Source organism: Danaus plexippus, chromosome 12, assembly GCF_018135715.1.
Source record: "Danaus plexippus chromosome 12, MEX_DaPlex, whole genome shotgun sequence".
Taxonomy (NCBI): Eukaryota; Metazoa; Arthropoda; class Insecta; order Lepidoptera; family Nymphalidae; genus Danaus; species Danaus plexippus.
Window position 1 is genome coordinate 677,767 of NC_083545.1, and position 26,603 is coordinate 704,369.

Genomic DNA, 26,603 nt, shown 5'->3' on the forward strand with positions numbered 1-26,603 from the left:
AACTATGACGTAGAGGTAGAGAAACTACCGCACTAACTAGAACATTGTAAACTAAACTGTTGTACTGGGATATTTTTGTACTCAGTTTCAGAAACTTGAGTAATACCAAGAATATAGATACATATATAACAAATAGTATATTTACAGTAGTAACAATAATCAGATCATACAAGAAGGTCTTTGAAATGTTTACATTTACGATAAATAAATATAACTATGATAATTTGATAATAATGTACCAGAAATATCGGATTCTTTAATACTTTATTGTTTTTTATTGTTTGTTACTTAGACAATACACCTTCCAACATTTATAAGAACAAGTATATAGGAATGTCACTTATTATTGTCCGTTTTTATATCACAATGCATTCATAAATGCCTTTCATGGGGATCGTTTTGCATTGAATTCTTTGTATGATTCTAATTAATTGAAAAGACCTCAACACAGCTCCGATAATAATATATTAACCTGAAATATCTTTCTGACCTTCTGAATGAACGGTAATATTTATTTAGTCACATCACATTCAAAATTCTTTAAACAAAGAAGTCTACAAGTGTCTGTAGATTACATTTATCGATCAATCAATGCATCCACGGAAGGGCAGCACGTATACCGGCTTTCATTCAACATCCTGCTACATTCTGTCAGTGGGTGCATCAACTTTCATTGGTGATGATTAACAATAATCATAGCTCGATATTCTCATTGAATCCGGCGCCATAGGTGGAGCGGTGGAGTAGGTCAGTCCGCTATGTAAGGTTACTAATAACTAACCGATAACGGGAACCTATTACACATTCTGAACACGAAAATTTTGTTCCTTTTCCATTGTCTCACGTCATTTCAGTCATATACGCATGATGGACATGACGTTCTGGTATATCAGTATTAAGATGAAGAAAATGTATACCTAAGTTCATATGATTTGTGAGTGGATTCAAAATAAACGAGAGGCAAATATAAATAATTTCCGTGAATAATAAGAGCAAAGTTGTAATGGAAACGAGCCGTGGATTATTATTATTGGAAAAGGAAATCGCTGCCATTACTTTTCACCGAGGATAATGTTTATTCATTTTAAAATCTTTCCCTGCTATAGAATGTCACAAAAGGTGTTATTTAAAGAGGATTTTTGATTTTCATACTTAATTTTTTTTAATGATTAGATCAGTAAAATATATGAGACTAAAATTAAATATTTTAAATATCTTCTAAATATTGTACCTAATTCTGGACTCAATGTGAATCAGTCAATATATTTAATTAGTTTTTCCAATGAAGTCTTTCAACTATTTAGTAGATATATATTATATTTCTTTCGTAATCATTAATCAGTCATTAACAGAGATGTGTGGCCATGAATTTAAAACCAGACGCAGGATGCCTCTCAGCCTCACCCAGGCTGGTTTTGTATGAACAATAGCATGTTCGGGTCGTAACTCTGAGATGTCAGTAAATTGTCTCACTAACATAAACGTGAGCGTCAAATTATCTGAATTGTTAACACTGGATGTGGGTGACCGACATCTGTAGAACGTTATCCCGATACTTTCACTAAACCAAATATTATGTGTAAAAATATAAAAATTATTTTTACAATCGTTTATCATAAGTTGTTATAAATTAAAACGAAATAATAATTTTTTTGTATATTTTCAATGTTAAAAAACAACTTCTCAGTATAATTTTCTATTATAAAGTTTTCGAATTCTAAAAAAAATATACAATTAGTTAAAATATTATATGAGATAAACCCGTGAACACACTTAGTGCCTTAATGGTGATAGCACCATTAAAATATATTTGTATTCATAATATTTAATATTTACCTTTAAATAATATTAAACGTTGAAGTCAAACAAGCATATGTTAACAAGTCCGCCGTGACGTTTGTATGATGCATTTAACTACAATATAAAATATCTCCGTAGGTTTAATAAAGTTATAGACATAACATATTACCGACTTAAGCGATTTTATTACGAATAAGTCTATGTCTAACATAGATTAGCTCCAAGTATTAATTATCAAATTGTATACATTTCTGATAAGGTTTCAATCGGCCTGAATCGACAGCAGAAAACTCTGGTAAACGGACAGTAAACGTTGTTGATAAAATACTAAATAGTACGCAAATGTCAAATACATATAATCGGTAAACATTTATTAGACGATCGTATTATACGTAATTACAGACAAAACTATTATTTGAATGAAGGAATAATACATACGATTATATATTAAATCATCCCAACAATCCCTCTAACCGATATGTTGGCTTCTAGTACTTATGTTCACGTCAACTTTGTCCCTATATTACTAAAGCAATATCACGTTATATGAAAGCACTTAAACTTATTGAAAACTACATTGTATTCAGATTTTGTTTTTATTATCATCTCAATGTAGTTTCAGCGGCAACTTTGTGATCTGTGATAAGATGAAACTCCCTTTACTATCAATATGGCTAAGATTATTGAGATTTTATGCTTTGGAGTTTTGATTCCTTATAATAATTAATGAAAATATACTCAGTGAACTCAAGACGTGAGTAAAAGCAGGATAACTTAGTAGTAACGAGGATTTGCAAACGATATGGTTCAAGACGAGGTTCGACTTCTGGTGGTATAGATGAAGTGGTCATTAGGAATATTTAATACAAGTGCTTCAAATTAAATAAAATGTATTGTTACAGAGAAACGACTTAAATATATCACGCTAATTAAGATAAAAATGAAAATACGTAAAATAGTTCAATAAGATTAGCAATAATTGAATCTGTAGCAACATTTGTACTTCAAACTATTTATAGAAATTAATTAATACATTAGTAAAGGAAGTAAGCGCGTCAGGTCAAATTACTGACATAAATAATAATTTGATAAACCTTATCCGCTATATATGTCGCTTTTCCTATCATATTTTTTTATATACAACCATGACCCAAACAAGAGCAATGAACTCTGTAATAACGTAATTTGATTTGGATAACATTCCCTACCGGCTGTGTTCATACCATTCCTTTTCATTAAAACAAACGCCTCTATTTTCTAAGTATCAAAGTTTCTTTAATCAAAGCGTAAAAGCAATTTTCCAGTCCCCAGAGTTTTCCGATAGCAATGTTTACATCTGCCTCATTATACTATAGAAACTGCAGTTCTAAGTTTTAATACCGGTTGTACTGGAAAAAACCTTCTCCGATACTAAAACCTCGTTTAGATCCGACAAGTAAAAAATATATCCGGAATTAGAACGAAACTTCTAAGAGATTAATTGAAGGAAACGGTTTTCAGCTTAATAAGGTGAAAAAGTTATAAGACTTAAATTTCGAACGTGATTTTATTTTATTCTTTTGCGGAAACAAAAGTCAGAGATATAATTGGATAAGATCGTTGCTCTACAACATTTTGTTATACTTCTCAAGAATATTTTAATAAAACCAATGATGTTAGTGTTGTTATGAAAGACAATATGAACGACTATTTAACTGTTTCGTTAACAAAATTACAAACACACTTACCTCCGCAGCTATGTAAGCCGGTATGACTGACAGTAGGAGACTCTCTTGCTGTTCCCTCTCACACTCCAGTTTGACTCTCTGTTCCAAGCATGTTCTGGTGCCAGCGAAGGTATTCCGATGAGCTCGTTCAGTGAGGGCTCGGTAATATAAACCAATACCGCTCGCTGATAGTAGCAACGCCAGTTCACACACCAGCTGAGTAACAAAGAAATTGAACTTGAGTTTAATAATATATAAGGCATATTACGAAACTATTACACGTATATATAAAAAATATATATATGAAATATGTTTTCAATGTCAGATATCACAATGTCAGAACCGTAGCTTAGTAATTAAAGATTAACTTCTATCCAAAAACATTAAGAACATTGTCTATAAATAAAATTTTTAACCGACGTTATTATTATCGCATTAGGCTGTCGCCTGTCGAAACTTTATGGCAATGTTGATATTATCAAGTATCTATAGATGGAACAGGCGCTCAGAATACATTCTATTGTTAACTTTAAAGCGTATTCACGTCAGAAACGAAATTAGTGATGTAATTTTAGAACGTACTACGAACGTTTTCTGTTTACGTTTCAAACATACATTTTCTATAGAACTTTTATTCTAAAATATTATTCCGATGTGATAATATCTCATTTCTTTATAATCATAACTCGTGATGATGGTTAGGTCAGATATAGTCGAACATAATACCGAGTTTTATCTTATAAAAGCCCGTAAAGCTTCTCGAACACCGCTAGCCTATAAAGAGGGATTTTTTTAATTAATACCTATCTGTATTCTGCTTACTCGATTATTGTGTCATTATTACGTAAAGTTTAAATACTTTTTAAAAGATCAAAGTGTTTAATTAATTTCACATTAAAGTCATATATTAAATACATTACTGACCCCTCTCAATAACCATACTACAAAACATCTGTTCTTAGAAAATATTATATAACTATAGCAGGTTACAAAGTGAAGGATCTATCTTTTTCTCTATATGAAAGAAGAGAGCAAAACATTCAAAATTCAATCTTTAACATAAGTCTAACCTTGCAAAAGACCTTGACCTTAACCACCTCGACATGTATTTAGATATTTTGACACCGTCCAATTACGTGAGATAAGAAGATATATTTTAGTAAGGCATCTTTAAAGGTTCAGTCAATGAAAAAAATACAATGTCAATGCATGGAAAGAAGTGTACGGGTCATCACTAAAGACTATTAACTTTAAACTTTAGTAAGACCGCCTTCGCATCGATTTATAATAATAGTTTATTTTCCATCAATATGTTTAAATTTAATATTATTCCCACTTCTATTCACTTTGTTTTTTATTACTCGTTTTACAGTTTATATATATTGCCTTTTCCCTAGTCTCACCCTTTCCTGCCCACTCCCTATTTCCACGCTTTCCTCTTTCCCCAAAAATCAAGGTCGGCAACGCATTAGCAACATATATTAAGTTGCAGATGTCAATGGGCGACGGTGACTACTGCGAATCTAATAGGCTGTCTGATCTCTGGCAGCCTTTCTCATATAAAAAAATATAGTCCTTTAACTTTTCTCATAAATACCTGTTTTTTATTTTCGTGTGTGTTGTATTATAACTACCAAGTCTTTAGTCTTATTAAAGAATAACTTATATATCTATATCTTTATAGTACTAAATGTAAAAAATATAATTGAACAAACCTGCTGATAAAACTGTCCCTCCATTCCTTGCGGTCCGAGTCCGATCGCTAGTCCCATATATGCCAGGGTGAGTGCGGCCGCCATACCGAGGGCTATCGACCTGGCTATGGGCATCATGGTATGCACCATCTGAAATTCAGGACTTGGACATATGTATGTTATAATTGATAGTTATCATAAACGATCACCACGCCTGATTTCAGCGATTAAAAAAATAATTATCTTGATTAATATTATTATATGGATTAAAACGCTAGTAATTAACAAATAGATCCCCCTACCATAGCACCTCTTAAAGAGGTATTTCCTGTTATTCAAATTTAAAAAACCTCCTGCAAAAATAATTTTGGTCGGAAATTCCTAGAGAATATTGGTTTAAAATATTGTCATCTTTATGATTTCTCTGGTTGTCTTAGCGGGTGAAGATAACAATAGAATTAATTCAATTATTGTTACAACTACAGAATATCGTCTGAATAAAAACATCGATTAACATGTTGTTTGAGAATCTGAATCTTCGGGTAAGTCATAAATTACACAGAAACAGAATATACAGTACATAAGTCAACATGACTCTTCTATATAGTAAACAACACTCGACCACTCTTATTACTAGTAAAAACTTTTTCCTCATGTAAATTGTCAGATTGTCACTGGTTTCTGTTTTAATTGCTTTTTCGCTCGAATTAAAATCGCTAGAGGGATTTCTGTTTCGTCCGTTATTCCTTAATCCACATTTCATTTTTAGCGCCGGGGTTTTCATTTATCCGAGCCCGCACAATCGTAACATCGCTTTTTTATCTGTAGTTTGCAGACCGCTGACATACATGTCCGAGAAGTGTTTGTACAACCTTTGAGGTTTGCAAATTTAAAACGGAAATGTTAAAAGATTTTCGAAACTCGCAGAATCGAAATAACCATGAAAAAGATAAATAAAGATGACTAAAATATACACATGACAAATTTGGTCTTAATATAAAGAGATGTATCTATCATCAATACATATTTTAATATTATGAAACTGTTCAAAAGCAATGTAATATTCATATTCTTTTATTACTGACCAATGTCAATATCTTTCAGCTTTCATTCGTATTTCCCTCCATGCCTCTCCATTTAATAGTAATATGATGAGGACAAATAAGATATAAGAGAAGCAGGTCAATTAACTTTTATCTCCTTATTGTATTTACGTGACGTCACCTGGCTATAATCGTCAGCGAACCCGGATATATGATTTATTTATTGATCTTTTATTATGAAATCACAACCTCGAGCTCAACGATTACAATTGTTTATAAAAACACCGATCACAATTCGTAAAACAAATAAAGAGAACAAAATTAATAATAAAGTTATATGTAGCCATTATCGAACATGCAAGGACTTTAATAAAATAGTATTGTTATTCATTCATTTTTAATCTTTTTAACAATTTGTAAATATTTTTTTGTGGTTGAAACAAAGCCAGTTTCAGCCTTCGAAACAATTTCACGTAAATATTTTAAGTCAATTATAGAGGCTCGAACGACCTCTATTGCAAATATTTGTGAAGTGTTTAAAATTGGTTGCTGTATTAAATTCTGTTAAAGTGGATTATTCTATCTTTTTTGGTTGCTACCATTCAAATAACGTTGCAGACAAAATTTACAATATTTTTAACATTTTGCTTCTAAATATGTTTCACATTCGGTACAGAAATCCGAATCATTCAAAACTTACAATCTGAGAGATTTTATTGAAACACTCGTTTTCTTTGCTTTTAAATATGTATATTTTTTGTGTATACGACACATTTAATACTCATGTCCTTACTACTACTTATTGATCATTAATCATCAACATCAATCAAAAACATTTACTTATAGTCTTCGCTAGTAACGTCCTGAGGTGTGTGGGCGGCGGCGGCATGAATGGCGAATCCTTATAAAATTGTACTTTTTCTATTCACTTTACGTGTAACTCTGTACTCCTATACTTTTTATTAACGAACTAGCAAAGTAATCCATTCAATTAATTTGGTACATTTGAAATTAGAACAATCGCAAAAAAAAAAATCCGATACTTTATTATTTACGAGTACTTTGGATAGATTTGTTAAATTTTAATACCAATTCCGTAACCAACTTTAATCCCCTTATAATTACTTAAAAGGATATTTATTTTTTTGGACAAAAATATTATTAAGTATTAAATTATTTATACACATTAAATCGTGTTCAGTATCAGCACGAATCAGCTGAACGTCTGTGTTGAAATTGCACATGAAGTCAACAGAGCAGGATAGAGGATAATACAATCATACCGATCACGGAACAGTATTCATTTTGAAGTCGAGGATAGAATTTTAATTCATATAAACATTACAAAAATAACATTTAGTTTATACATTAAAACTATTTCTTCAAAGTTTTTAACATTAAATTAACTTAAATAATGCGAAAAGGTTAAATTTTAATGTAAATTATTTCAAACAAAATAATGTGTTCGCTTCGAATTCCTCACATAACATTCCTCTGTAACTTCTGAAATGTCAAAAGTTTTGAGCATTTATGTCAAAGCAGTAAAGACTTAAGACTTATTTTGTCGAGTAACAGAAATCCGCTTTCGATGGCTGTCGACGCCGTCAATGTTACGAATTTTAATTAAAGTAACAACTCTTAAAATAATGAGTGCTTCATATCAAAGCTAGGAATTTCAGCTAACGACGACGAGCTCCATTTAATAGGAGACTTTTTTAAAGGGTTATTTTTCACAGAATCTCACGGCCTTCGGGACATTTCCATCAAATGTTTTGTTTTTAATGACTACTTTTTAAGACCGAATATGAAGAGTTCCCAGAAAGCTTATTTTATGATTTATAATTTATTTCCACGCTGATTAAATCTTACCCAAACAGCTTTTATCTGTTACCTGACATTTAAGAACGTAATTATGTTTAGAATAATAATAAGGATGTCTCAGATGTACAGAGTCTGAAATGAAACGATCGTTGAAATGAGCCTAAACATCGTAATGATTTAAGATTTAAATAAGATATCCCAAGAATCGAAATTTCCAGATGATCAGGAACTCCTAGTCCTCTGGAGGATTGTGAGTTCTCTGAAGATTCTGTAATCCATATATTGGGAAATATTCAAATGTATTGAAAATAGAAACTATTCAAAATATTGTTTTTATTTCAAAATCTTGAGTTTTTACTACAACACTCTTTGCCGTACGAGTTCATGTCAACCACGTCATATGGATATTTTTCACTGTAAAACTGAACATACATATAGACATATTCAGTGTCTGTAGAACTAGCAAGAGCAAGATTTGGTATAAACTCTCTGCTGAGGTTTTCGCCAACACTATAATAATATGTGAATTTTAAAATTTGAAGGGATACTTCTCTTCAAGAAATTAAGTACTTAACATTGAGTTACTAAAGTAAGCTTAATTGGGTGGCCACTGACTGTGGTCTATTGTAATCCGTCTTTACTTTTATTGGAGTGAAGAGCAGATCGTAACCCGTACTACTTTTTCTATAATTATTTTACTAAGACGATGGTACTGCATAGTGTTTAGAAATAAACATCTATTAAATTGAACAGAAACAATGTAATAATAGTTACCTTTACATTTTAGCTCCAGCCCCAGGTCTTAGATTTTCACTATTAACACATAGAACTGATGACTTAAAAGCGGTGGTATAGATTTACTTCCAACAATTCTAAGGATCTTGTCAAATGAATAAATACGCTTATGTATAAAAACGCAGGAGACAAAAAACTGATATAAAGATGTTAAAATTAGTGTTTTTCTTTGATAAAAACGATATAGGTCCTGTTTATGCATCCTGTAAATTTGAATCCAACACACAAAACCTTTAATTTGTTTATTCACTTGCACGAGTTCAAGTTTGGAAAGAAAATGTTTCTCTAGCTTTTATCTTATAACGTCACAATGTATAAACTCTTTATTATACCGTATTTTATTATATTTATGACGTACAACAAATGAATATATTATATCAATAACAACAAAGCTTTATATTCAATACTATTTAATTAAATTTGTCATGTGCACATCGCCGAAGGGTGGTAAGACTCATATTATTTCACAGAACTCATATTTTTATTTTAAATGCTCTTCTACCATTTATGCATGGGTATGTAACGTATCTGGCCTCTGAAATGTTGCTTCAGGTTCAGCTGAATATTTAAAATTCTCGACGTAGAGATTTTTTTATAGTATCTGAAATAGATTTGGTTTAATTTAACATTTTCGGTTAACATGAATATTATAGAGGCGCTATCTACTTTTGATATTACTATTTATCAGTAATTTTTTATGTTTTTTATTTTCAAGCTATTTTAATCAATATTGTGATAATAAGATAAGATGATAAGAAACAAATTCCCATCTGTGTTTTAGGTACACAGGGACTTACTTTTCAAGAATAACACTTTACTCGAAATTTGAGATAAAAGGAATTCCAAAGCTGCTGCTCTATCTCGTGCACTTAAAACTTTCGTATCTACAGAAGGCTCATTATACTTAATATTTTAATTAATATTTAACAGCTGTTTACATTTTAACTTTGTATATAATTCTGTATTACCAATTCACACATAAATTTAAATACATTCATATTTAATACACAAAGAAGATAATAGACAATTATTTTTTTTGTTTTTCTAATTCGTTGTTAGAAAATCTGTAATGTGATTGCTTATAAATGATGGAGTTCAGAGATACGTTATAATCAAATAAATAACAACACATGTCAAAAGTAATACATATAACAACTTTAAATGATTAAACAACTTTGTCCCTTAAAGTAGAGCCTAAAAATACGGATATGGAGATTTATATTTCACTTTAAAAGTATATTTTATAGGTACAGCCGAGCTACATGGCACTTAAACGCGAACACATCAAGTACAAACTCGATCGAGAGCTCTGCAAAGTAAATTGAATTCTGAACTTTTATTTTTCATACAATCCATCGCACCGCGAACTCTTCGTGGCGCACTTGGATAATTGCTATGAACCCAAAAGGAAAAACTATCTATCTGTTGTAAGCTTTAATAGTCCAGAACAAGCTCCTCGTGTCGATACTACCGTGTTCTATGTAGACCGTGTCTACAATTACTGGAGTAATTATTATGAGTTAATGTACGTAATAAGATTCATTATAGAATATTATTCTGTTATTACGGTCTTAAGAACAAATCATCCGCGAATTTCGTAAATATTCCTTAAGTAGTGAATGCTACTATTTTAATGTTATACTTATTTCTAAAATGATCACATACATGGAAATACAGTTTTTTTTTTTTGTTAGCTACGAATTTACGGCTTTTGGGTTATTCCTTAACTTAACCAACATGATTAAAGACAAATATTTTATGGGATTTGTTAACATTGTTAAAAAAAGTAAGGAATCTTTCAATTTATTGACGTTAAGGATCCTAATTCTGAACAAAAAAGGGAAACAAGGGAAACTCCTAATATTGATGTTATACATTTGTAATAAAAACTATTAAAAACAGCAATATCTTCTTCAAGTACAAAAAGATTACTTGAAATCTATAAATATCAAAAGCAGTAGCTTGTTTTCACTTGTAAGGAAATCTAAAAATATTCCAATATTATAAAATTATTATGTATTCACACAAGTAACATGGCCAGTACAACATGAAGGTACACCTGTCTACATTGTGCCTTGCAAGCATCTTACAATTTATTATTAAAGAAAATCTGTACCTCCGAGCGCACCCTCTTAACATTTAACATGTACTGGGTAACACAGCGGAGAACTCTTTTTTAATTTATTCTAGCATCAGAATAAGGAATTTGAAAGCACAATAACGTAAAAAGCTCTCCTGAAACGGAAGATTTATGATGATCTTGTAAAACTTATATAAGTGCTTTCTCAGACGGCGCACCAGCTATTGTGGCAAATGGGTTACATTTGTACCTCTTATATCTATTTTTGATGAAAAACAGAAAAAAGTTTCCAAAACTGTTCAGACAAATAAAAGAATCACAATTTTAATTCTCTCCTCAATATATAATAGTTTTAAGTTTTAATATTTGTTCCCTTTAGCCACCGAATATCGTTTACCTCTCTGTATATATGGCACAGTTTCTTTACTTTGACAATTATTTTAAACAATCAAACTCACGAATACTCACCATCGTAGAGTCGTTTATCGCGCCTTTTATATGTCAGCAAGTAGTTAACCGCGAACTTACATAGCAGAAGTATCATTTTATAAGTTTTTAAGTGAAATCTTCTTATTTATAAAAAAAATTTAAACCCAGGCGTTGTATTAAATCAGTTTCTGGGAAACTCATCATCAATAAGTTCAAATAATGGTGATACAGTTCTTTTGAGAAGATGTGAATCAAGTTCAGAAAAACGATGAAAAGAAAATAATGAATTCTGTAGGTATTTTATGGCCATTTTCAATTCTCATCTCAAAAAGTTGCCTTCTTATCAATTCCTATAACAAGCAGTAGCGACAATACAAATTCAAAACAGGTTAGTAACATGGATTTCAATTTATAGCTTCATATGGATGACCAACAACTCAACTAAGAATACTATCTGTAATTAGTATAACAGCGAAGGAACTAGTTTTTATTAAAGCATAAATAACCTCAAATATAAATTGAGTTGCAAAGATTCTAATGAATAAAAGAGTTTCAGATGCACGGAAGATATATTTAGCTAGCCCCTGATTTATATATGAAACTATTTGAAAGAGCAACATTAAATAATGATCCCCGTTCCCGTGTATCAGAAATATCGCTTGCTGAATTAACAAACGCTTTACTTAATTCAGAAGAAGAAATACACGAAGAGTTAACAGCTGCCTATCAATGAACGAGTCACTCACTCTAAAAATCATTATTTGATAAAAATAATGATTACTTGTAAAAGATTCTAGCTATAGAACAGCTACAGAATAACAAATACTTGGATTACAATGGTTTGTTGTAGAGCGAGGTTCAATGATTAGCGAATGGAATAACACAAATACCTTAACAATATTCATAAGGAAACAAAGTGGCGCCACTTATACAAAGAGATTGTAATATTATTGGTTGACTCAAGACATCCGAGACATTGATGAAATAATAATAGGAAGGTTTTAATTTTTTATATTTAACATGATAATGTAAGCATAATTTTCAGAAATCATGTTTATAGCGCTGAAATTCATATTCCGTTTTATAATTTGTATGTTATTAAATGTAAGTCACATAACATTGTGTGTTCATTTCGTGATTTATGAATTTCACATAAATCATATATTTAATGTTTCAAATTAATTTATATCGGAACACGCTGGACGCCGGACTATCGATGTGAAATCAATAAGCGTAATACCGTAGTTTCTCTGAAACGAGCTTCGTCAATAACTTGTTGTGTCTAGGGTAGACGTACTGTAGGAGGAGAGAAATGTACCAAAAATAAAACTTATAAAATTTAATAATAAAAATAATTGTATAACCCAGTGTTATTTCTCTTTACAAAATTTGTTAGTCTAGTTTTTTTTTAAAGGAGGGTAAAAATCTCGTTCTAAGCATTAAATTCTATCATATTGTACATTGTAATTCTATACGGTAATTTTTATCTGAAATTTAAATATATAATCCAATAATACGTAACCTTCTTATTATTTTTTTTCCATTTTTTCATGGTAAGTACCCACCTTCACAATATAAATCAGGTAAATATTAAGTTCTATTTGAAATTGTTTATGAAAAATTTTGCTCTTATTCATTATTACTTTAACACCAATGCGTCAGAAATATTATTTCAGCAAATTTTTTTTATAACCTTCATGGAGATGTAAAATATCAGACCACTAAAAACTATGGATGACAAAAACGATATTTTTAAAAGAAATTCATATGAATTTCGAAAATTATAATAAAAATGTATGTCATGTTATCAATGATTTTAAAAGTATCAAAAACCCCATATCATGTTGAATTATTCAAGGTTAATACTATCAGATATTTATCACTTCTAGTTATGTTGTCTTCGGGTACCCTTTAGAAGATAAATGTATTACGTAAAATAAATAAAATGAAGGGTAGGTTTTGAAAGAGACAGTATAAATGCGAGCGTATGACCAGGCATAATTAGTTCACATTTACATACATCGGGGATAATATTATTAAGATTCTGATTAAATTAAGGCGACAAGAGTTTGAACATTAATTAATACGAAACACCGCTACGAATTTTATATTAAATATATGCATATAAATTGGTTTTCGTATTAACATAAAACATTTGTATTAATATATATGTATGATAATTTTGTAGTAAGCGGTAAACGGTGAATGTTTAATTTTTTATTTTTCATTTTCCGTTTTTGTTGCAGGCAGATGCGCTATGAACATGCACTAATACAGGAAAAATAAAGAGCAGAACAGACCAGTACGACCCTTGATATAGCTTGCAGGGGCAGGCATTGCAAAGAGCTATTTTTTAACGGGTTGATTAAGAGTATTTTAAAGAAAAAGTCTTGGCACCTACATCGAGAACCTACAAGTTTATGAGAAAATTAAAAATAGAAAAAACAGTATGGAATGTGTTTTAAAGATTGCTTCTAACAACTGTGTTATATAATAAGAATATTTTCTTTCAACCTGCAAGTATTCATCTGATATTTCAAAGTGAATCACATAGGTTTAAGCTATGTGATGTTCTAATAAATATTACGACTTAAGAAAATAATGTTTTAAAAGTCATGAAAGAAACTTACAAAAGGCAACACCTCAATTACCTTTTTATATAACCGTCCTCACGATTACCTCTTTGTACCGGGAGTATAACATTTATACACCTTAATTGTATTTCAATTAATTTGATCTTAGAATCGTTGCAAAGCTACTATTAAAAAATAAATAAATATGAAATTTTAATGCAGAGTTGAATACAGAAAAAACTCTCAAACCTCTTAATAGTGAGGTAACATCTTGTTTCCATCTACTCAGAGACGCGTCTGCAATCTTAAAGTTTTTAAAACTTAATTTTTATTTTGAAAGAAAAATCCAATTAAATTCAAAAAAATCCGTATAACAAAATGTGTCATGTAAATCTATTCTAATTATAAATAGTCAAAGAACTTAAAAAATTCTGGTATGTTAAAACTTATTTCAAATGTCATGAAAGTTGCCACTCATGTACACTTTTAAAATTAAATGCATATATTCAACAGCTTTATTTGATTTTTTTTTTCTATAACAAGATCTTTGTTTTTGTGCACATAAAATGCTTCTCGTTATAGCGTATCAAGTAATTCAACATAAGACACTCCTCTCCACAATTGGTTGAGATGATTTTCGGCTCCGTAAATCTAAGCTAAATCAACATTTGTAACCACAATACTCTCATATGTGTATACAAAACCAGAATCTTGTTGACTTAACTAAAGGATTTTACAAAAAGTCTTACATGAAAAATAATATTATTGTTAGCTAAATTATAACAAAAATTTTAATAATATAAGGAATTTTCCAAACGCTTAAAGTTGTTACTGAAGAACATTTAAAATGTTTTCGTTTCATAGTTTAATAGCAGTAAATTTGTAAGTCGAAGGATTCAAATAATTTACTAAAGTGCTATGTGCAGAGATGCAAAACCTCTTACGGAGTTAAGGCACTACCTTTATATGCATTGGATCTTTTTATTTGCAATATCAAAATTGTCAAAATGCAATGGTAAAATTTTCCTTTAATATAATACCTTTATTCAATATATCTGTTTAACGTCTTTGAAAGCTATAAATAAAACAATATAAATATTAAGAACCGAATAATTTTGTTTCAGACGATCGCAACAAGTCATTGAAGCAATTAAGTTGTATGTAACATTGCTGGTAGCTGCGAATGTTTAATTTTCCTCACTCAACACGATGTTTCGAAACGATATTGGATTCTTGTGAGAGGATGCTGTGTTTGCTTCCGATACTAATCAATTTGAAGATCATTATTTATAAAACACATTTTTTATATTTAATTTTAATTAAACATGTCCCCGATTACTATTAGTTTAATCACAGGTTAATATCATCTCAATAGTATTTAGAAAGATAATTACTAAAAAAAGTGATTTTTTTAGATTAAAAAATACATACATATATATATATAACTTGATTAAAACGGCGACACAGAGACCGTGTAGTCGCCCTTATGTGAACCCGGTTTTTTCAATATTATATGTAAAGTAAATAACAAAAATAAATATTACTCCACACGATCTGAACCAATTATGTTTAAGCTTTTGTTCGTTGTTCGTCTGTGATTCGAGACACGAGCATGTCAGAATATTTTTTCCTATCTCTTTCTAAAAATAAAATGTAGTTGTTGAAATTGTATACTTCAGAAAATATATTCATGAAACGACAAGCTACTGTGATTTAATGTCGAAAAGTTACAGTTACTTTAAATTGAAATAAGATAAATTTGATTACTTCCTTAAAATTATATGATCAAACATAAAGGAACATCCTAGTAAAAAACCACTTTCATATCAGCTTAGTCTAGAGTCTTAAAGTTTCTCGTTTCTTATAAAATAACCTACTTTAATACAACAATGTGCGAAGATTTATGGATGAAAACTTTTAACACTCCGTTTGTAATGTGACTATGTCAAATTAGCAGAGTGTTGTGGACTTATTATCTACTGTAAAAGTGCATTGAATTCAATATCACAAGATTCTCATGTTGATATAGATTAGTTTAAAATTTTAATATTTAGTTTATATAATTAAATTTCTACATATATATATGTATATAGGCTCGAACGACATATAAGCAGTTGTCAGAGGAGGTCAGGACTCTTTTTCATTCGTAACGCGCGTTGGTGTGATAGATTGATCGTAGTTTTTCGAAGTGTATTTAAGTTTTTCGTTTATGTTATATTCAGTTTTCATTTAAAGATAAGTTAAAATCGAGATATTTAAAGTTATTAATTTAAAATCGTTTTTAGTTTTGTGTAAATTTAATAGTGAAATTTTATCTAATATTATTTTTTTTAAAGTCAGTTGTGATCTAGTTTCTAAGAATATATTATTAAATTTAAATAATATATTATTAAATTGAAAACAACCATCATGTACAAAGTAGAAGTCTTTGATTAAGAATGTTGATTCATTTTAAAAAGGCACTATACATTTTTCCGTTGCTTTCTGTTAGGGAACTCATTTCACTAAATGCTTGACTGGATTTCATTCTCCCCTCGCGTCAGTCACAATTCGCAGCGCGTATAAATTAAAACGATTTAACCGTTTAACATAATAAGATGAAATAAGAGACATCGCCATCTTGCGGCGGTGAGCAGTGTCGGTCATATGTGAATTAATTATCATTGAACTAAAGATTAGTTCACTTTAAAAATAAAAATTCTACCAATGTTGTATCAAAAATAGTTATTATTAAATTAAACGTTATATTGATTTTTTGCTTTATATTTAAATAAAACATTAAACACTTATTTCAAAATAAGAGATAATATCGCGTTAAACAATATAAGATAGTTAAGACAAAAAAGAATGTGGCGTGAAGTACAATTAATGTTAATATTATTATTTTTATTTTGTCAATATTATAATAGATAGTTAAGACAAAAAAGAATGTGGCGTGAAGTACAATTAATGTTAATATTATTATTATTATTTTGTCAATATTATAATAGATAGTTAAGACAAAAAAGAATGTGGCGTGAAGTACAATTAATGTTAATATTATTATTATTATTTTGTCAATATTATAATAGATAGTTAAGACAAAAAAGAATGTGGCGTGAAGTACAATTAATGTTAATATTATTATTATTATTTTGTCAATATTATAATAGATAGTTAAGACAAAAAAGAATGTGGCGTGAAGTACAATTAATGTTAATATTATTATTTTTATTTTGTCAATATTATAATAGATAGTTAAGACAAAAAAGAATGTGGCGTGAAGTACAATTAATGTTAATATTATTATTATTATTTTGTCAATATTATAATAGATAGTTAAGACAAAAAAGAATGTGGCGTGAAGTACAATTAATGTTAATATTATTATTATTATTTTGTCAATATTATAATAGATAGTTAAGACAAAAAAGAATGTGGCGTGAAGTACAATTAATGTTAATATTATTATTATTATTTTGTCAATATTATAATAGATAGTTAAGACAAAAAAGAATGTGGCGTGAAGTACAATTAATGTTAATATTATTATTTTTATTTTGTCAATATTATAATAGATAGTTAAGACAAAAAAGAATGTGGCGTGAAGTACAATTAATGTTAATATTATTATTATTATTTTGTCAATATTAAAACACGTTTTTTATATTTAATATTAATTAAACATGTCCCCGATTACTATTAGTTTAATCACAGGTTACTATCATCTCAATAGTATTTAGAAAGATAATTACTAAAAACAGTGATTTTTTTAGATTAAAAAAATACATACATATATATACATATATATTTAACTTGATTAAAACGGCGACACAGAGACCGTTTAGTCACCCTTATGTGAACCCGGTTTTTTCAATATTATATGTAAAGTAAATAACAAAAATAAATATTACTCCACACGATCTGAACCAATTATGTTTAATTTTTTGTTCGTTGTTCGTCTGTGATTCGAGACACGAGCATGTCAGAATATTTTTTCCTATCTCATTCTAAAAATAAAATGTAGTTGTTGAAATTGTATACTTCAGAAAATATATTCATGAAACGACAAGCTATTGCGATTTAATGTCGAAAAGTTACAGTTACTTTAAATTGAAATAAGATAAATTTGATTACTTCCTTAAAATTATATGATCAAACATAAAGGAACATCCTAGTAAAAAACCACTTTCATATCATTATGCTTGGTCTAGAGTCTTAAAGTTTCTCGTTTCTTATAAAATAACCTACTTTAATACAACAATGTGCGAAGATTTATGGATGAAAACTTTTAACACTCCGTTAGTAATGTGACTATGTCAAATTAGCAGAGTGATGTGGACTTATTATCTACTGTAAAAGTGCATTGAATTCAATATCACAAGACTCTCATGTTGATATAGATTAGTTTAAAATTTTAATATTTAGTTTATATAATTAAATTTCTACATATATATACGTATATAGGCTCGAACGACATATAAGCAGTTGTCAGAGGAGGTCAGGACTCTTTTTCATTCGTAACGCGCGTTGGTGTGATAGATTGATCGTAGTTTTTCGAAGTGTATTTAAGTTTTTCGTTTATGTTATATTCAGTTTTCATTTAAAGATAAGTTAAAATCGAGATATTTAAAGTTATTAATTTAAAATCGTTTTTAGTTTTGTGTAAATTTAATAGTGAAATTTTATCTAATATTATTTTTTTTAAAGTCAGTTGTGATCTAGTTTCTAAGAATATATTATTAAATTTAAATAATATATTATTAAATTGAAAACAACCATCATGTACAAAGTAGAAGTCTTTGATTAAGAATGTTGATTCATTTTAAAAAGGCACTATACATTTTTCCGTTGCTTTCTGTTAGGGAACTCATTTCACTAAATGCTTGACTGGATTTCATTCTCCCCTCGCGTCAGTCACAATTCGCAGCGCGTATAAATTAAAACGATTTAACCGTTTAACATAATAAGATGAAATAAGAGACATCGCCATCTTGCGGCGGTGAGCAGTGTCGGTCATATGTGAATTAATTATCATTGAACTAAAGATTAGTTCACTTTAAAAATAAAAATTCTACCAATGTTGTATCAAAAATAGTTATTATTAAATTAAACGTTATATTGATTTTTTGCTTTATATTTAAATAAAACATTAAACACTTATTTCAAAATAAGAGATAATATCGCGTTAAACAATATAAGATAGTTAAGACAAAAAAGAATGTGGCGTGAAGTACAATTAATGTTAATATTATTATTTTTATTTTGTCAATATTATAATAGATAGTTAAGACAAAAAAGAATGTGGCGTGAAGTACAATTAATGTTAATATTATTATTATTATTTTGTCAATATTATAATAGATAGTTAAGACAAAAAAGAATGTGGCGTGAAGTACAATTAATGTTAATATTATTATTATTATTTTGTCAATATTATAATAGATAGTTAAGACAAAAAAGAATGTGGCGTGAAGTACAATTAATGTTAATATTATTATTATTATTTTGTCAATATTATAATAGATAGTTAAGACAAAAAAGAATGTGGCGTGAAGTACAATTAATGTTAATATTATTATTTTTATTTTGTCAATATTATAATAGATAGTTAAGACAAAAAAGAATGTGGCGTGAAGTACAATTAATGTTAATATTATTATTATTATTTTGTCAATATTATAATAGATAGTTAAGACAAAAAAGAATGTGGCGTGAAGTACAATTAATGTTAATATTATTATTATTATTTTGTCAATATTATAATAGATAGTTAAGACAAAAAAGAATGTGGCGTGAAGTACAATTAATGTTAATATTATTATTATTATTTTGTCAATATTATAATAGATAGTTAAGACAAAAAAGAATGTGGCGTGAAGTACAATTAATGTTAATATTATTATTTTTATTTTGTCAATATTATAATAGATAGTTAAGACAAAAAAGAATGTGGCGTGAAGTACAATTAATGTTAATATTATTATTATTATTTTGTCAATATTATAATAGATAGTTAAGACAAAAAAGAATGTGGCGTGAAGTACAATTAATGTTAATATTATTATTATTATTTTGTCAATATTATAATAGATAGTTAAGACAAAAAAGAATGTGGCGTGAAGTACAATTAATGTTAATATTATTATTTTTATTTTGTCAATATTATAATAGATAGTTAAGACAAAAAAGAATGTGGCGTGAAGTACAATTAATGTTAATATTATTATTTTTATTTTGTCAATATTATAATAGATAGTTAAGACAAAAAAGAATGTGGCGTGAAGTACAATTAATGTTAATATTATTATTATTATTTTGTCAATATTATAATAGATAGTTAAGACAAAAAAGAATGTGGCGTGAAGTACAATTAATGTTAATATTATTATTATTATTTTGTCAATATTATAATAGATAGTTAAGACAAAAAAGAATGTGGCGTGAAGTACAATTAATGTTAATATTATTATTTTTATTTTGTCAATATTATAATAGATAGTTAAGACAAAAAAGAATGTGGCGTGAAGTACAATTAATGTTAATATTATTATTTTTATTTTGTCAATATTATAATAGATAGTTAAGACAAAAAAGAATGTGGCGTGAAGTACAATTAATGTTAATATTATTATTTTTATTTTGTCAATATTATAATAGATAGTTAAGACAAAAAAGAATGTGGCGTGAAGTACAATTAATGTTAATATTATTATTATTATTTTGTCAATATTATAATAGATAGTTAAGACAAAAAAGAATGTGGCGTGAAGTACAATTAATGTTAATATTATTATTATTATTTTGTCAATATTATAATAGATAGTTAAGACAAAAAAGAATGTGGCGTGAAGTACAATTAATGTTAATATTATTATTTTATTTTGTCAATATTATAATAGATAGTTAAGACAAAAAAGAATGTGGCGTGAAGTACAATTAATGTTAATATTATTATTATTATTTTGTCAATATTATAATAGATAGTTAAGACAAAAAAGAATGTGGCGTGAAGTACAATTAATGTTAATATTATTATTTTTATTTTGTCAATATTATAATAGATAGTTAAGACAAAAAGAATGTGGCGTGAAGTACAATTAATGTTAATATTATTATTATTATTTTGTCAATATTATAATAGATAGTTAAGACAAAAAAGAATGTGGCGTGAAGTACAATTAATGTTAATATTATTATTATTATTTTGTCAATATTATAATAGATAGTTAAGACAAAAAAGAATGTGGCGTGAAGTACAATTAATGTTAATATTATTATTTTTATTTTGTCAATATTATAATAGATAGTTAAGACAAAAAAGAATGTGGCGTGAAGTACAATTAATGTTAATATTATTATTATTATTTTGTAAATATTATAATAGATAGTTAAGACAAAAAAGAATGTGGCGTGAAGTACAATTAATGTTAATATTATTATTATTATTTTGTAAATATCGCTTTATCCATGGAATAAATGTGTATCGTTATGTTATATATCTTAACACGAGACAATTTTATATCATGGAAACCTTAAGACATCACATTTGACTTTACAATAATTTTTAATTTTAATTTTATACAAATCTCAGTAAAAGCCGTGCTAAGTTTAATAATATAAATACAATACTATCAATTCAGCGCAAACATAACAAAAAACCGTTAACGGGCGTCAAAAATAAATACATTTACCGAGCTTCATTGTTAAAACTGTGGAGTTGAAGATATTTAACGAGTATGGATCAACAATAAACGGTATAGTTTAAAAAATTAATTTAATCCGACATCCGCATTATATAATACATAATAATTATATAACAGATACTTTAAACTTTGCATTCATACCTTTTCATTTATAATTTTGCTTTTCTATTTTATACAAATTCTGGAGAAATTTGGTGGTTTAGATATTTCTGGGGCATATTATTATTCTTGGGAATGCTTACATTTTATATTACTTTATATTGGTGACACGTAATTCGTGAAGAAATGCTGTCTTGACAAACTGTTTAGTCAAGGGTGTCTCAAGATGAAGTGATTAAACATCCTATTTTTATGAAGTGACACTACTATCTTTTTAATACATGAACCGAAATTCCTATTCCTCACAGGGTGGAGCTGCACCATTATCATGTAAACGACTTTTTACTCGTGGCTCTGTCCCCGTGGATTTCAAAATTGGCTGTGATGGAAAAACATCGAGTGTGTTAAAACATTGACACGTCGCCGACATCTATCACCCGTGTCGCGTGACTTTTAACAAAATACAAATGATTTTGTAGAACAACTAACATCGATCCCTTAGAAATTTCACATTAGTGATATTGGCAGAAAAACTTACCAATATAAGTGCAAACAGTGGCAGTGGTGCATGATGTGTGGCCATCAGAGTGCCGGCGCCGAGACACACAGTGACCAGCACGGAGCCCGTCAACGCCAGCGCCTCCCACTCATCAGCCGCCGGGAGAAGCGCCATGGACAGCACCACTGTCAGTATGAACGTTATCACTGAGAGGGCGGATATCGTTGTGGCCTGGGAGTTTAGCGACTGTAACAATATAGACATATTAAGTATTGCTGACTTTTTAATAAATAAATTATTCATTATTATCTAGAGAAATTTATTGCTTTTTCCAAAAGTATATTTTTATGTTGAAAACAATCCAATTATGTTCCAATCTCATATTCAATACAAACACTTGAGTCAATAAAAACGTAATTGAAATGGCGCCGCATTAAAACTTATATATAAAGCTTAACCTTTACGAAGAAATAAAAAAATAAATAAATGTTAAATATTAATAACAGTATACCAATTAAATTTGATTAAATAGCATACATCATTCATTAGTTTAGGTTATTTTTACAAGAATCCGTTACGTGATAAATATTATTAGTCTTCCAAATACTTGTAACTTTGTGTAATAGTTTAATAATTGTATAGCAACATTCAACTAAGCTGTATCTGAACTGTCGGATTCAATTTTTCATACAATTAATCCCGACACAGCCAGCCGCCGGCGCTTGACCCGGTTGAGCCTTTTGTCATCTTTCGTAACATCCCTTGCGAATTGAAATAAACTGTCAGTGTAAATCATTCCTTTTGTGTGTTAGTAAGTGTAGTGTTAGTCAATACAAATAGAATGACTAATAAACTAAACAACATCCATTTGCTTTACGCTAAACTATCTTCTATATTTCAATTCTGTTCCAATATTTGGTTTTCCGCCATTTACCTTTCATTCTGTTACTGAAATGGCAAGTTGATATCTTATAGAAAGTGTTCTTTTATTTTCGTATGCAACAATAAGTTTACTAAAACGTAGCTAATAAACTATTTTTTTTCCTATCATAAGAAGTTTGATGTTGTTGATCTTCTTTTAATTATACGTTAAGTAAACTTTAAAACTAGAATGTCCATTTAACCTATTCCACTCTCACATAATTCTAGATACTGCAGGCATTACTGAAAAACAGCATTTGTATGTACATAGAGTTGTTCAACGTACATATATTCCGCAACAGGTAACTTGGTAAGGTTTGAAGGTTGTGTTTGATGATTTAAATATTGTGCTAAAAATAATTCGTAACCGATAAACTAATTTAATGATAAAAAATAAATTAAGTAAATAAAGATTCATAGTCGATTGAGGTTCGGAGATGATAGCAAATTCTTATTTTTAAAATCTCTCGACAATAACTAGGTATAATGTTACATCAGTCAAAATAAGACTATTCATAATTACAATCAAAAATTGGAGTAATATTTATAACAAAATAGTTAATCCCACTATGGTCCGGCCGCTCCGAGTTTGCGTCCCTGACACCTGTCAGTCTGTCGTGACTAATGATGTACAATAAACAACATAAGCAATATTTACAGTATAATTATATAAGATGGCAACCGGAGGTACCAGGAAAACTACGAAACGTACTTATATGTATATTATAATAAAAATTAAATATTAAAACTGATAACCTATACCTAAGACTACATGATTGCCACGATGTTAGTATAGCAATGCCATTCCATAGCTTGTGTGGTGTCAGGAATCTTCTGGTTCACACGGCTTGGTGTTCGTTCCGCGGAGTCAGCGGCGTCACTCATATGATATTTTATCCATACAACGATATTGCCCCGGCGATGTTTATTTATTTTATAATGACAATAACAGTATACATCTCTTATGTTTGCATTTAATTGAATTTGTGTTGTTTTAGATCTAGACTGTCACATTTTATTTCACTCAAAAGTTAATCCCGGATCGTGTCTCCTCCATTCTACATGATGCTGGCAGAATATACTGTGCACGTCTTTGCACGGATGGAGGCCATATTATATAAAAGAAAAATATTTAGTAACGTTATTTATGACACTACATAATGATGTATACTCATTCATAATAGTTATATTCTAAATGTAAAAAAAATGTTAATTAATTATTATATAAAAAGAATATTCGATTACGGTTTTCTCATTATTTTGTTATTTTACAAAAACAAACCGTTGATACAACCTTGAAAAACAACAGAGTGACTTGGTTTATCTTTTAAGAAATATTTTAATAATATTGTTAATTATAATCTTAGCCCAAAATTACCGTGTTCATTGTAAGTAGGAATACTTATTCCATCTTTAATGTTGTCGTTCTTTAATAAATATTAAAGAAATTTCGAATATTGCCTTAAATTGTACCCTAGTTCAAAGTTACGATCATTACGTCACGAGCTGTCAGAAACTGGCTGTAAGCTGCAACTGAAAGTTTTAGTGACTAAAGGTAGTAGAAGTATGATAACAGCCATTTTGAAATATTTCTTCTTTAGCACAGCAACTGTAACTTACTGTCCATTCATACATCATCGGAAATGGCATGGCATCTTCTTCTATTCAAATTTACGTAGTAAGTTTTACCTATTATATTATAGCTACCTACGTAAATTTTTAGTACTTTATCCGGGTTTTATTTAGTTATACTAACTAGCACAGCCTCTTTTCTATTTATATCAACCGCAGATTTTAATATACACTGGGCAGATATTAATGAATTTATAAGGGTTTGTTAAGCGGCGTAGCTATACGATGTGTATTTGCCAAGACATAGAAAGTAACCAGAAACTATACCGGTTTTGGCGTCCATCAGCCGCCTTGGTAAACTTTTCAAATTCATTGACACATTACACACGTTGGACTGTAGGCTCGTGTCTGGTCCGGCATGATAATGATAGTCACAGAAGTCACGGGGTCATCAAAACTTTTCACGATTACGAACGGAATGCCAATTCCCTATGTATCGTTTTATTATTTTTTAAACAAAACCTTACGGGTAGACTAAAAAAAGACATGATCTCCAAATAATTCTATGTTATCAATATTGTTTTATATGAATATTATAATTGAAAATTCTGATACGTGAGCGTAACACTTAGCATTGAATTGACACTGACATAATAAGTAATTACTATGTTTAAAATCCAATAATCAACAAATTTTTTGACTCATTTGCAATTCTACTACCAACAGATTTTTATTTATTTAGAAAGAAATAGTTAATGGTCCCTTTGAAATCGTTGTGGGTGAAAATGCAATTTGCGACTCCATTTCCAAAACGCAACTTTCAGCTTGTTAGCGAAAGCCTTTCAAGTTGTAATCTTTCTATTTTCTATTCAATAAAAAGGATATTAATACTTTTTGAATATCAGAAGTTTCATTTCTATCGAGAAATCTATATATCTATGATTAATATACCTATAGATCTTTATCTCAAGTCGCTCCTCATCTAGAAGCAAACAGTTTCAACAATGGTATTAATACTCTCTTTGTTTTTGATCCGGGTTCAAGGTTTGTTTAATTAATAGGTATTGATGTTAGTATTGTTGAGTACCGCTTTATAAGATAATATCAAATTTTGGTTAAATAATCTTGGACTGTTTTTTTATACCAATATTAATACATTACTGTTTTTGAAACACATATTACAGTAAAATTAAGTGTTCAGCAAGACAGTCAGCACGAAAATTGGTAATACATGTTGTTAATCATATCGAAATAAATTAGTAGGATGTAGATTTAACGTAGAGTGGGGGCGTTTAGACGTAGATAGAAAGAAATTTAATATAAGGCAAATAATAAAGAAAGTTAACAAGGGTTTTCAATGCCTAATTTCATTTTAATTAATTCCTATTTATTTATTATTTATTTTTTATATGTATATGAAATTTATTTGTAAGAATTCATTTTTTTATTATTAAAATTCAATAAATGTCTTAAATGAATCAATATTTTTGAAAGATAAGAAATACTATTATTGTTACGAGCCGTGGCCGGGAACCAGAATTGATATAATGTCTATTTTTTAAAGATACCCTCCAATTTTTTAAAGCTGAGAGCTCTAGAGCAAGTAATTTAATATTTCTACTATATAGTATTATTTTGTTATGGTATATAAGACTTCGCTTCATAATGTTTTATCTCGTCTTCAAGAGCAAACTATTAATGCAAAGAGTCGACAGTTTGGTTTCAATAAATAACATTGTAAGCAATAGACTCCAGTTAAGACCTATGTACTTCTATCGTAATAATAATCTACTCTCGTTGCCTTTAATTTACGGAACTATTTCAATCATCTCATGGTTGTGTACTGAATTTTAATTATACTTTTCCCTACATCTTAATTTCAGGCT

The 26,603-nt window shown here is 28.9% G+C and overlaps 1 protein-coding gene across 3 annotated transcripts in view; it reads right to left on the reverse strand.

The window, feature by feature from the left end:
• LOC116772262 (adenylate cyclase type 2) overlaps positions 1 to 26,603 on the reverse strand; it is a 95,439-nt gene that overhangs the window by 41,969 nt on the left and 26,867 nt on the right. For all 3 annotated transcript variants that reach the window (XM_032664368.2, XM_032664367.2, XM_032664371.2), the window contains exons 3-5: positions 22,264 to 22,470; positions 5,222 to 5,350; positions 3,528 to 3,722 (exon numbers count right to left, since the gene is read on the reverse strand). In XM_032664368.2, coding sequence (XP_032520259.2) covers positions 3,528 to 3,722; positions 5,222 to 5,350; positions 22,264 to 22,470 — 531 coding nt within the window. The remainder of the gene's footprint in view (positions 1 to 3,527; positions 3,723 to 5,221; positions 5,351 to 22,263; positions 22,471 to 26,603) is intronic.